The sequence below is a fragment of the Psilocybe cubensis genome, chromosome 10 (genome assembly GCF_017499595.1).
Source record: "Psilocybe cubensis strain MGC-MH-2018 chromosome 10, whole genome shotgun sequence".
In the NCBI taxonomy this organism is placed as follows: domain Eukaryota; kingdom Fungi; phylum Basidiomycota; class Agaricomycetes; order Agaricales; family Agrocybaceae; genus Psilocybe; species Psilocybe cubensis.
This window is the reverse complement of record NC_063008.1, coordinates 865,710-878,671: the sequence shown is the minus strand read 5'-3', so window position 1 is coordinate 878,671 and position 12,962 is coordinate 865,710. Positions and strand designations below refer to the sequence as shown.

The window sequence follows — 12,962 nt, the reverse complement described above, 5'->3', positions numbered from 1 at the left end:
ATGTCAATAGAGGCAGAAGATAGTTTATCTCTGGACCTATGGTATTAATTAGCTGTAAAAAGTTGTCAATGTGTTTTAAATGCTTAATCAAGGTGTTTTGCCTGCCAAATTTAGACCTCAAAGATATTTATGCATTATCTCCTCAAGAAATACACATATAGGTATGATCTGTAGAGTTTTTTTCATTAGAATTGAATTTGGAATCGACCTATCAGAGCCGAATTTTGAAATTCTTCCTGGTTTCTGAGATATACGTGTAAAATAGGCACTTTAACATACTTAGAGGCACAATATAAAAAATCTGCTCTGATAGAGTTGTGGCATATAGAAATTAGATTACTTTATGTCTGCAAAACTACTTGCAGTTTTGAGGCTGTAATGAGTTGATAGCCAAATACTGGTTATGGATCAATATTACTACCATTATATATATCATAGATGTTATTGATTACATTATATATCGTTGAACTGAAATGCCCTTTAAAACAGCATTCCAGCGCAGTTAAAATCATGAGATTTGGTGAAGAAATGACCATTTTACACCTTTAACAATTTTTGGCCTTTGGATGGCTGGGAGCGGGAGCCACTCTTAGCCGCGTCTATTTTTGGCTGTGTCATTCCGCATTGACCATGTTTAGACGAGAGAGCATATCTACATGAATTCTGCACCGATTTTCATGATTCAAGATGATAAATGCTCGGTTTTTTAAAGTCAACATGTCTATTCTCATCTCAAATTCCAAACCATATTTCTCAGATCTGCAGCATGCAAGTTCTCTTTGTTATCATCATGTGATTTTTGATAAATCACTTATTTCATGTACTATTTGCATTCAAGCCTTACTTTTATAACTCAAATGTGTGTTATATGTGTGTTGGACTTCATTAGTTCTGAATTATAAGAAGGTAACTGTCTAGAATGAAGAAATATAGGCATGTATCAGGTTTTGTGACAAAACCTTGCGTGACGCGTGATTATCCCTGCCTGTCACGCTATCAGGGATTGTGCAACACCACTAGTAATGAGCCAGCAGGCATTTTTTTTTTTGCATGGTTGTTGAGTTTCAACCGTACAGTTCACTTTTCATGTTTGGCCATGTCACCGAAACTCGTCAATGGCACAATGACCCTTGGCAACTCGTTGATTTTGACCAGTCCTTCAACAGAAAGAGTGTACTCAAAAGCATAATCTGAACTTCCTGAAATCCAAGAATCTGAATTCAGGGAGAAATGTAAACTTTGTGGTGAGATGTATACTTCGGAAAAAAATTGGCCAACCCATCCAGCATCCCAACGCATTTTGTTTACATCTCTGCATTTGCTGCATTAATTTTTGAGTCTATGAAACGCAGTGGAAGATGCAGGATTTGTGAATTTGTTATCTGCTGGTTATCTATCAGCCAAATTGCAACCTTTGCCGACACAGCAACATTCCCAAACCACCGCTGCCAAATACAAACGAAATGATTCTTGTCGAGCTCATTCGTACGCCGCACGGTACGCACAAATTTCTCCCAGTAAACTATATGCCATCGCTGTATAGGAAATAGCAGTGTTCGAGGTCCTTATTTGCCGAGCCTGCGACAAATTTGTTCAGCTTGATGACCTAAAGTCTCGCTGAGGTCGTCACTGGTCAGCACTTCAAAACTATAGATTATAGGCCTCGAGTAACGGAGGTTAGACAACATAGCAGAATAAATACAATGGTATAGATGTTAATAGAATGGTGTAGCATCTGTAGGTGTTGAAACTGTGCGCAGAGCTTTTACGAGAAGAATCCTTTCTTGGCGAGGTATGTCTGATGTTCGTCCCGGTGCGCAAGTACCTGTGACTCTACCCCAGACCGCCACACTGGGACGGCAAACTGTAAAAAGAACAATGAACAACTATCCAGAGTGAAACATGATTGACCCACATAAGCGACCAAATCATACAGTCCCTCCAATAGCCAATTGTTTCTCGGAGCAGACCCACGCGTTGATGCGTGGAATAGGTCAGTAATTAAGTCGCCAGAGATATGGTAATTTCCGTTCACGACGCCTAAGATCCGTCAGTCTACAAGGCCAATCGTCCAGCGGAACGGCATACCTTTATATAACGCCTGCGCTGCCTGGTCCGAGGTCAATCCGTCCGTACCTTCTATAGCCTGTGTAATGGCTGGTTTTGTCTTGTTCTCCTCCTCATAGCCGGGTGTAAACATTGTACCAGGGAAGTAAATGTGGACGTCGATGCCGTAGAGTTTGAGTTCCGAGTGGAGAGTGTCAGCAAGGCCTGAGGTGTGTGATTGCATTAGCGAGGTTAGAATGAAAATGTTTACGAGTCTACTGACCTCTTAGCGCATGTTTCCCTGGCGTGTACGAGGTATACCCCAAGAAACTCATATACCCGAGAAGCGATGACACGAATACAATTTTGGCGCCTTTCTTCCCGGCCTTGACCATTTGTTTTGTAGCGGCCTGCCTTTTATGAGAGCTAACACGCTGTAGAAAAACGCTGTAACATACCCAAGCTGTCCATGCCTGCAACCAATACGCATTCGTCATTCCATCCACCATGTCCTGCTCCGTTGTGTCAATGAAGAACATTGGTTTTGAAGATCCAGCGCATGTAAAGATGGCGTCGGGCAGTTCACCGCCATGAGCCTCAGCAACCAGTTGAAGAGCTTTGGCTGCCGCATCACCAGAGTCCAGCGCATGAGAATACGCTTTGAAGATTTGCGAGGGGTTCACTCGCAGTTTCTGAAGTTTCAAGGTAAGGCGCAACAACCGTCTAGACAAGGTCCCATTCTCACCTCGATAGATTCAATGGCCTCGTCCAATTTGCTCTGACTCCTCGCGACAATGGAAATGTGTGCTCCCTTTTGAGCGAGAATATGGGCAAGACCCAATCCCAATCCCGAACTTCCTCCTGTTATATAGACATGCTACGTGGACATTCAATGACTCGCCATTCGAGACAAGGGGGAGACCACTGACTTTGCCCTCCGGGTTCCACTTTTTGGAGAAAAGACCAAACATTGCAGAACTTGGTCGTGTCGCCGCGAAGATTGCGCAAGGAACCTTGCCATGTAATTTCTTGGCAACTCTGACAGTGATATTCACGTGACACTCGATTGTTTACGCGTTGTTTTTCCACGGGCTGTATTTCAAACAGAATAGGCGCATCAAAACCTTTCTCATCGTTCTTAAATTTAAAAATATCATCTTTTCGGCCTGTTCTACGACAGGGGTTGCATTTATTCATTCTGTCTGACTGCACTCTATATCTGTATCTCATACACTTGCAAGTTCTATAAGGCGTTACCTCTACAAATTTACGACTACTACTAGCAGTGGCACATTTTATTCAACCGCACAGTGGTCGTTCATTTGCAAAATTTTATAAGCCGTCATCACTTCAACAGCGCGTAACACCACCTTAGCCTTCCCGCGGACTATGGCCACCTCTTTAGAAGACGCGGAAGCTCAAATAAGTAATATGAAATTGGTGCGTACCACCCATTTGTTCGAATCAAATGCCAACAAAACATGGCCCAGAAACTGCAAAGAAAAAAGATTGAAATTAAAAGCCTCAAGAAAGCTTTAAAAATTGTTTCCAACGGGTCTGAATCCGACCAAGACTCCACTGAAGACGATCTGGATACTGAGGACTCGGACGACAAAGGTGACGATGAGGAGAGTGATGATGAAGGCGATGACTCCGACGACGATGATGGAGAAGATCTCCCCATACCTACGCAATCTTACGAATGCAAAGATATTTACCTTTGCTCTGACCAGGCCTGTGGCGGGGAAGTCACTGACGGTTACTGCTTTCTATGTCGCAAAAAGCATCAAATCATGGAGGTAAATCTTCGATGCAAGTTCTCGCTGCAACTAAGTTCCCTAAACTCCTCAGGATGAGAATATGGCGTCAACAGAGTCTCAACTAGAACATCCAGACCGCTGCATGGCCCCCAGAGGAAATACGCCCTTGCAATCCATTCCAAAGGACGATTCTCCACTTCCTGCCTTGTACGAATCGCGCGCACGGGAATACCGCTCACTTCTCCGCCGGGGCGCGACCCCAGAAATGTGCGAACTTTTTAAACTTGAATTTACCTACACCAATGGAATCGTCGCAAGGGTCACTGAAGACCTCTTTGAAGAATTCGCTGGTCTTTCAATGGTCGAATGCGACTGGAAAATCTATTTGGGACGACGATTGACTCTCGCCAAAGATGACATTGACGGCTATGAATTTATTGAAAGTATACTGGATGAGATATCTGTTCTCCCTGGCATCGGAAACTGGGTCACGGAAGAAGAAGAAACTGGCGTTTGGGTGACATACCCCAAACATAGCGGGCAGGTTGAATCTCAACCGAGGGATATTTTGGACTCGGTCGACATCGCAGCCGAAAATAGGGGAGGTCAGAGTGGACGATTCGGAGGCGATTCAGCGACACGATTCAGAGACGATTCTGGTCATCAAAAGCGTGGGAAGACGCTGAATCGCCTCAGAACGTGAATCGCCGAATCGCTGAATCGTCTCTGAATCGTCGAAGCGGCTCCGCCGCTTCGACGATTCAGAGACGATTCAACAGCTTGATTCTACTCAGCAGAATCGAGCAGTATTTAATTTATTAATTATTTTCAATTTACCTAATTGTATATTTGATCTTGACATGATCAAGATTTTTCTCCATCATCGTGAGGGCTGGTGTGATACACAGACTCTTTCTGTGAGGCTCTCACTATGGCCGCCAAAAATTCGAGCCGTACAACTCGTTCAGCATCGTCAAAATCGCTCAGCAAGACCACGTTACCCAAGAAACCTACCAAAACACAGGCCAAAAAAGCAAAATCTACACGGCGGGCCAAACAGAAGGAGGCTGAGGTGCTTGTAGAGTCATCGGATGGAGAATCGGATTGTTCTGAGATAGAGAACGAGGCAGAAGGAGAGGATCTATCCAAATGCTCGATTGAGTGCGTACAAAACCTTCTCTCAAACTACTTTTAAACAACTTTTATTATCAGTTGGCACAAAGACCATCCGTGAATCGCCTACTGAATTGAAGGTGAATCGAAGTTTTGAAATGGGGGGGTCAGAGTGAATCGCGCTTCGGAAGCAAATTTCTGCGTCAGAATCGGTCTTGAATCCTGACCTGAATCGTTCGCAAATCGCCTCCGAATCGTCCACTCTGACCTCCCCTAATATAGTGCCACCGAATCAATCAAATGATTATGAATTGTCAGACGACGACTCGGAGCAAGATGATGTCGAAATGGAGGAACCGATGTATACCACAACCGGTGGCATTTCTTACCTTCATGCGGATCGCTGGTACATCCCTTCAGATGAGGAAGAGGACATGTTGGAATCTGACTCCGGTGGTGAACAGCAGCTCGACGAACTCGCTGGGGACGACGATCACGATGACCACACTACCATGACCGACTCTGGCAGTGATTTCCATTCAGATGAAATGTTCAGTGGTGACGAAGAAATTCTCCGTATCAAGTTTGGAGGCCCCCCTGCTCAAGTTGGCAATGGTAATGGGACCATGATTTAGAGTCGTACAGGAATTCACCAAGTTTTATCTGTATTATGTTCTCCACATAATCTACGTTAACATCATTATTGTATTCTCATAGTTAGTCTTTGTGGTAGTCAGATTTATGAATGCAAAGAAGAGCAGAAAGCGACATCTTGTACCAATCATTTAAGCGTCGACAACCTTTCGAATCATCTAACTTTTCACGACCCCTGAAAGCGTTGACGGATATGGAAACTACGCGTTATTATTTTTCAGCGGTGTTGCCAATCAAAGACGTCGCGTAAATTTGGGGCTTGCTTGGCGCGACACTAATATCTTCAGACAACCCTCCTTTGTTGTCAAATCAAGGATACTGGGACAACTACACGCGTCTCTTATGTCTACCAATATCAAAGACCTTCAAGCGAGATTGATTCTAACCAATTCGGTGAGTGACAATGTCTACTAGCCGGTGTTTCGGAAACCATCGACTAACCTGATGTTTATTGGCTTTTAAGAAACTCAAACGCAAAGATGAGGAAAATAAAAGACTGAAAGCGATCATAACCAACCTTTTAGCCAAAAATGACTCCGAAGATCTCTCGCAGGATGAAGACAGCGCCGAAGAAAGCATACAGAATTCGGAAGACGGCGAGGACGACGAGGACGACGAGGACGAGATCACGGGGGATGAACAAACAGACGATGATGCTCCACCAGAGCCCATACAGTCCTTGGAATTCGAAGATGTCTATCTGTGCACAAACACGGCTTGTGGAGGGGAGGTAACTGATGGCGTTTGTCATTTTTGTGGAAAGCCTCACCAGGTCCTTGAGGTAAGACTTAGTCAGTGCTTCCTCTATCGTTCTAACTTTTCAAAGGACGAATTCTCCATTCTTGCATCGACGGAGTCCCAATTGGAGCATCCTGATCGTGACATTGCTCCTCGTGGAGACACACCGCTAAAGGAAATTGAAGAGGGCATCGAAATACCTGCAGATTATGCCTCTCGCATAGGGGAATACAAGGAACTACTCCGGCGAGGGGCAACGCCCGAGATGTGTACTTTATTTTCCCTAGTATTCATCCCACATGAAGGAATTTCGGCATTCATTCCGCCTGAAATCTTCAACCAGTTCTCGGGTCCTGCTATGAACGATGACGATGTGTGGCAAATCTATCTCGGAAGGCGGGTAAGACTTGAAGAAACAGATGTGGACGGTCGGGAATTCGTCGAAAGCTTGCTGGACGACATTTCCGTTCTCCCTGATACCGGTAACTGGGCCACTGAAGAAGAATCGCCAGGCATTTGGATTACCTATCCAAAATTCCGCGGAGAATTGGATATATGCCGCCCCAATATGATGGACTGCAGGTATGCCTCAGACGATGACGCTGACACCCCTGTGTATGCCAACGATTACGACTTGTCCGACGACGACTCAGACCAAGCCGAGCTCGAAGGAGACGATCCAGCATTTTTCACTACCAGTGGGGTTACTTACAATCACCTCGACCGCTGGTATATTCATTCGGACGAGGATATGTCTGAAGACGAAAGTGATAAAGAAAACCAAGACGACGACGATTCAATGAAGGAGGACAGTGAACGCGGGGACAGCTCGACTATATCTGATTCCGATCTCGCTGGTAGTGATTTTGACTCTGATGAAGTCCTGACGGGCGATGAAGAGGTTTTGGGTTACGCAAATCCTTAACAAAAAAATAGTGGTAACTGTTCACGTCAATAGATTACTTCACCGCTAATTTTTTACCCATACGAACCAAACCCTTGATAATGTTTGTTGTGGCTTCTCCTGAATGATATTCTTCTCCACCTGAAACTGACCATCGACGTTGTTGAAACTTCGAGAAAACCTTGGACGTAATTTCGCTCGATTCCTTGGCTACAGTCGATGACACTGTTCAACTACGGCTTCTTTCTACTTGACCTATCCGGCTACATTGTGATCAGGTGAGTTATTTTCGCCGGTCTAATAAGAAGGATTTAATACCTCTGCACGACATTATATTTAGCAATGACACACGTATGCAGGCTGGCCATTAGATATCAACACCCAAAAGAGGGTCGAAGCAGCTACAAGTGCCGTGATGGCTGTACCGGGAACATATGGATATAGCATCAGCAGGCGAATATCTGAGACGGTGCACTAACACTTACTTTGGTTAGCGAATGTGTTGCTAGCTGGGTATGCTCCAGTGGAGTATAAGCCACCACAGGCATGTGGTGTAAATGTACTCAAGCCTCAAAGATACCGAGGTGAGCAACGAATAGGAGGATAATGCGATAAACGAGGTCCGAAAAGGGAGATTGTCCGGAGGTGGAGTCTCTTTTATGGATTCGGCGGAGCCAAGCAAAACTTGATTTGGTACATTTCTGGCTCGTTTAAGGACTTTGTGTAAGCTAAAGACTGCTAAAGACTACTTTAGATCACTACTGATCATCGGCGGCTATTTACAGGGAAGCTTAGGTTCTATCAGCAAGATACCACGGCCCCATTTTCCCCGAGCAAGGTGGATTCGTAAGTTTCCCCATGCACATTGGCAATTTGGGGATGGAACTGACCTCATCGTGTTCATCCGTATCTTAACCGTGTTATGTCAACACAAGCGTCCAGGCTGCTTCGTATGGCTCGGCGGGGTAATGTGGAAGTAGTCTAAGGACTTACGCCTACGTTACGAGACTGTTGTGCGGCGAACAACCAACGATATTTTTCCGGTCCATCCCATAAAATGTCGGGCAGGACGACAGCAATGCTATCATCCTCTCACCCGTCACCCATCTCTCAGTGTTGGAAATGAAGCTCTCTGGTCTCGTCGGTATTGCCATCTTGGCGCAAAGCGCGTCCGCTCACTGTAAATACTTTTACCGATTTCTCTGTTTGTTTTCTCATTTTATTTAGACATCTGGAACACCTTGATTGCTGGAAGCACCACCTCCAGCGCGGCCGTTCGTCAACCCATCAACAACTCCCCCGTCACTTCTGTTACGTCGAACGACGTCCGATGCAATGTATCTCCCGGAGCTGCGTCGCAAACTGTTTCGGTTTCTGCCGGCAGTACTATCGGCTTCAAACTCGACAACACTCTCTACCACCAAGGACCCGCTGCTATCTACCTCGGCAAGGCTCCTGGATCTGTCGCTAGCTGGGATGGCAGTGGTGCTAACTGGTTCAAGGTAAGCTACATATAATATCCAGACCAAAATCATATATTCAATTTCCTCCTAGATCGCTGAATGGGGTGCCACCTTCAACCCATTCACTTTCACCGACTTCAACCTTGCTCAACTTACGACCACTATCCCATCGAACACTCCTTCTGGAGAGGTGAATAATTTTTCATTACGCACTTTTACAGTCGTTTAGGTCTCTTGTTTTACAGTACCTGGTGCGCATTGAGCAAATTGGTCTCCATGTTGCTGGTGCACCTCAATGGTATATTTCCTGCGCTCAAATCAACATCACTGGCGGTGGGTCTGGCAACCCTTCCAAGGTCTCCATTCCCGGATATGTCTCTGCATCCGGTATGATATCGGTGCTCATCCATTTTTCTTGCAACCTGACGTATGTGTACTGTAGACCCAGGATTGACTGTCAACATCTACAACCCCGTCCCGACCTCATACACCGTACGTGTTCATCTTGATCGTTACTTCAAACTGCTTTTTAAATGTTTGTTTGATGATTTAGGTCCCCGGACCGAGGCCCTGGCGCGGATGAAGAGTGTATTGGCTTGTGGGAGACCCAGCCGGATCGCAAACATCACTAAAACCAATATTCATATCTGTAGTTTCGAAAACAATTAAATTCAACTGTGATTCAATAAATATTTGGCGTCATATAGCCATCATGACGCCATCCGTTTGGACGTGCCAATGAGCCGACAACAGAGCTCATCTCCAAGATGTCGTTAGCGTCGTCGTTCCCGAGTTTCCAACAGTTGCTTGGCGATTTGGATCTGATTCCCAGGTGATCTGTGGTCGGTCGACGTATAAACGTTTAAATCTTTGTTATATTTTAGAATCACTTACACTTCCATCAGTATTCTTTCTGATAAATTTATACTGGAAGGTTGTTCCTGCAGGTAGAGATACCGTCACAGTCCACACTGGATACGACGCTGAAGAAAGAGCAATCTTAAAGCAAGGAACTCCCTTAGAAACCTGTAAAACGATTGAAATGACATGCGCTCACAGCCGAAGCAGGCGCCCATGACCCAAGTTGGGAAATGCTCCCAACAAGAAAAATATTCTTCGAAAGTAACCGATTAGCTCATCCCCTAAAGATAGATATGCTGCACACCTGTCCAAACGTTGTGGTTGCAGTTTCCTGGAATAATACGGCAACACTTCCAGATGGTGTCGGAACGGTCGCAACTGAGCCTGCACCGAGTGCACCGGTGTGAATGGCAATAGCACTGCGTGCGGGTACTGTGGCAGTGAATGCCCCACCCGAGACAGTTATCCTACAGAGGTGGGTATCATAGTAAGAAATTGAAATTCATAGGGTGAAATGAAAGATTCTCATGCATACCCAGTGCCAGTACACAGTCCTGAAGATGACTTTCCACTAATCACATCGCAGTAAGATCCATCAGGCAAAGACGTAGTGAAGGTGGAGCTCCATGTGGAATCTGCATTATTAATTGCTACGAATCCAAGAGCACCTGAATTCTCGATGAGCAAAGAGGCTCCTGGGAAAATCAAGACGGAAATACATACCCCGTCCAAAGGCGATTTGCTCAGATTGAGGAGAAACCCAATTGGTAAGAGCTGCTGTTCCGACATTGTTGCGGAACCCTACCATACCGCTTATTGCGACGAAACGGTGTTGGCAGAGCCATCCTGCAGAGCCTCCTGTTGCACTACATGTCCCCGATCCTATGGACTCGAATCATCAGTTCATGACCAATTTGAAGAAGCTCGGAGATGGTAGTACCTCCATTAGGAGCTCCATCGTCTGTTGTTGAAAAGGAGAAGCTTGATAGGATGGTGGGTCTTCCGTAAGGGTGGGCCAGCGAAAATATAGTAGCAGTAATGTATGTATTAGAGGGAGAGTTGATGTTTAACGAATCCCCGTTCTATTCACATGATTACAAAAGCTTAACGAGGCACTTACACGATAGATTAGCACTCACTCTTTCAGTATCGTGATTCGATACGAATACATTTGCCTGCGATCCAGAGACCCAACCTGATATATGTTGAAAAGGTGTCATTCATATCACGAAGGATTGCTTACCTTGATTGTCGAGGTTCTGCAAACTCGAAATGCCTCCTCCGGAAAAAGCATTTTTGAGAGCGGTTGTGTACCTAAATCTAATGCAAAGGTGTTCGCCTTTTGTTTAAATGAATTTCTTGGCAGACATTCTACGCACTCTTGTACCTCTCCTACCAAATGGTGAGTAAACAAATTCATATCTATCTAGATGTAACTGCCTCACCAATCCCCGTATATTCCGAAGGCTGTATAGGTTCCCCAGCTCCCCAAATAACCTCTTGGGTGATGTAAGGAGCAGGAGAGAGTCTGGAAACGATGTTTGCAAGATCGGTGGCAGCAATATCTGTGACAAATGTAAATTAATTCACCCGTTCGTATTCTGTGGATACTTACGTTTTGCAGCATCGAGCCTAAGACCATCCACACCGAGTGACAAGAGATCGTTCCCGTATTGCGCCAGACGCGATCGAACGTATTCCGTATCTGTTGCAAGACTAGAAAAGATCAGATCAAATGAACTAGACGCTAGTATTTATATACACACTCGGCTAAGTTAACCAATTCACATGTTTGGACTTCAAGGCGGTTATCGTAGTTGACAATATCGTCCCCTGGCTCGAGTCCGCAATGGTGGAAGTCCTGTGAACGTTAGATCATCAGTAGACGTACTAAAGAATATATAATGCTTTTGACCTGATTTTGATAAATTCCAGGATAGACGTAATGGGTGAAAGAGCTTCCAGCCACCCCCGTTCCGGAGTCGACTCCAGCCATATGGTTGAAAATGGTATCTACAAATCATTCAGAACCGCGGTGATATACACCTGATGACACAGTTACCTGCAATAACTTTAACACCAGCAGCATGGCATGTCGCAATCATGCTGCCACAAAATTAGGTTCACCCATAAACGTCGGAAGAATTACTGACTTTTGGAATTGAGAGCGGTTACCGCGCTTGGAAGTTAGAATATAGGAGACAGGTTGGTAATCAGTCCACCATTGAGAGCCGGTAATGTGTTCCTGGGGAGGGCTGACTAAATTCAATAGTAAGAATGTGATACCAGTCACATAGTTGAGTGTACACACCTTGGACGAAACCATAGCCGGCAGGACCAATAAAACTGGTGCATTCTGCTGCGACGCTATCCCAAGTCCATTCAAACATTTGAATGATGACCGACTTTGAAGATGTGGCCCGAGCATCGAGGCTGGAATTTGACCAAACAGGGCCTGCAACGGCATAGGAAAATAGCCCTAACAGAGAGGTTAACTTGATAATGCCCATTACTGCGAAAGGGGGAGAGAGCACAGAACTAGAGAGCTGGATGAATGTTGCGAAACGAAGCACTATTTAAACGTCACTTCGACGGTAGCCTCCGATCTAGGTATGACGGCGAAAAGAAATAGAACTAGTCATTGATATCAGGCGACTCCGAACTGTCGCTACACTACCGTATTTTTGGCCATGAAAGTCTGAAGAACAGGTGTTCCCGAATAAAAGTTTGATCATTTGACAGGTAGGACAATGTGCAGAGTGGAACAAATTTCCAGCCATCAGGCCCGTTCTGATAAACGCCGATATGTCACCAAATCCCGAGGGCGAGGAAATACGTACCTGGAGACTTTGCGGAATCCTTGCCCATGGAGGTTCGAGTTCAACTGGTGACAACAAAATTGTCGGAAACGCGAGCGACACGTGGGAATTGAGCGTGAGTTCGCCCTCCGGTAGGAGTAGTTGCTTAGGACCGATGTATGTGTAATCTCTATGTACCGTGAATTGTAGACGTTTCAGGAAAAGCGGCTGGTTACTAGACTGCAATAGCTTCGCAATGGCCTTTCTATAGGTAGAGTTAACACTAAGTGGAGCATTTTGCTGAACAATCTTTGCCATCTCTATTCCGTTCCTAAGTATGGAAAGCTGGAAACCTGTACTAGCTTAGATCTCTTAGCATGATCGGCCATCACGCGGCATGCGCAGGCCAGCTTTCCATACTACGTTCCAAGCTTCTTTGTTATAGACATATTGCATAGGTGAGTCTGTCCGTCAACTATTTACATCGTCGTCGATCTTTACTAGCTCTGATTTTGGCGAAGTCCATGCAGAACGCAATCGACATATCCGTTATAAAATGATACTTTACTGTCAAGCGTTAGTCCTCAGGCTGGGTAGAACCAACCGGGGAATAGATTTTGTGGAG

General features: G+C 45.2%; 6 protein-coding genes across 6 annotated transcripts; 4 read left to right on the top strand and 2 right to left on the bottom strand.

Annotated features, from left to right (window-relative positions):
- Positions 1 to 1,765: 1,765 nt before the first annotated feature.
- Positions 1,766 to 3,017, bottom strand: JR316_0010578 (3-ketodihydrosphingosine reductase TSC10; the record flags this gene model as incomplete). Its single annotated transcript, XM_047896244.1, has 7 exons — positions 1,766 to 1,864; positions 1,916 to 2,040; positions 2,089 to 2,271; positions 2,330 to 2,480; positions 2,505 to 2,738; positions 2,792 to 2,923; positions 2,976 to 3,017. The coding sequence occupies 7 exons, from the start codon at positions 3,015 to 3,017 to the stop codon at positions 1,766 to 1,768; spliced, it is 966 nt and encodes a 321-aa protein (XP_047744289.1).
- A 510-nt stretch (positions 3,018 to 3,527) lies between these two features.
- Positions 3,528 to 4,509, top strand: JR316_0010577 (uncharacterized protein; the record flags this gene model as incomplete). The annotated part of the gene is made up of 2 exons (XM_047896243.1): positions 3,528 to 3,845; positions 3,898 to 4,509. 2 exons carry the CDS (start codon positions 3,528 to 3,530, stop codon positions 4,507 to 4,509), a joined length of 930 nt encoding a protein of 309 aa, XP_047744288.1.
- Positions 4,510 to 4,737: 228 nt separating this feature from the next.
- On the top strand, positions 4,738 to 5,554 carry JR316_0010576 (uncharacterized protein; the record flags this gene model as incomplete). The annotated part of the gene is made up of 3 exons (XM_047896242.1): positions 4,738 to 4,971; positions 5,030 to 5,059; positions 5,111 to 5,554. 3 exons carry the CDS (start codon positions 4,738 to 4,740, stop codon positions 5,552 to 5,554), a joined length of 708 nt encoding a protein of 235 aa, XP_047744287.1.
- A 361-nt stretch (positions 5,555 to 5,915) lies between these two features.
- On the top strand, positions 5,916 to 7,236 carry JR316_0010575 (uncharacterized protein; the record flags this gene model as incomplete). The annotated part of the gene is made up of 3 exons (XM_047896241.1): positions 5,916 to 5,966; positions 6,037 to 6,354; positions 6,400 to 7,236. The coding sequence occupies 3 exons, from the start codon at positions 5,916 to 5,918 to the stop codon at positions 7,234 to 7,236; spliced, it is 1,206 nt and encodes a 401-aa protein (XP_047744286.1).
- A 1,101-nt stretch (positions 7,237 to 8,337) lies between these two features.
- JR316_0010574 (putative endo-beta-1,4-glucanase D) lies at positions 8,338 to 9,261 on the top strand (the record flags this gene model as incomplete). Its single annotated transcript, XM_047896240.1, has 6 exons — positions 8,338 to 8,395; positions 8,443 to 8,717; positions 8,770 to 8,868; positions 8,924 to 9,065; positions 9,121 to 9,170; positions 9,232 to 9,261. The coding sequence occupies 6 exons, from the start codon at positions 8,338 to 8,340 to the stop codon at positions 9,259 to 9,261; spliced, it is 654 nt and encodes a 217-aa protein (XP_047744285.1).
- A 279-nt stretch (positions 9,262 to 9,540) lies between these two features.
- JR316_0010573 (Alpha-amylase) lies at positions 9,541 to 12,049 on the bottom strand (the record flags this gene model as incomplete). Its single annotated transcript, XM_047896239.1, has 17 exons — positions 9,541 to 9,546; positions 9,573 to 9,677; positions 9,736 to 9,792; positions 9,844 to 10,006; positions 10,075 to 10,207; positions 10,263 to 10,421; positions 10,480 to 10,621; positions 10,679 to 10,734; positions 10,783 to 10,853; positions 10,919 to 10,931; positions 10,985 to 11,104; positions 11,155 to 11,255; positions 11,306 to 11,400; positions 11,455 to 11,552; positions 11,602 to 11,645; positions 11,693 to 11,798; positions 11,851 to 12,049. The coding sequence occupies 17 exons, from the start codon at positions 12,047 to 12,049 to the stop codon at positions 9,541 to 9,543; spliced, it is 1,668 nt and encodes a 555-aa protein (XP_047744284.1).
- Positions 12,050 to 12,962: the final 913 nt, after the last annotated feature.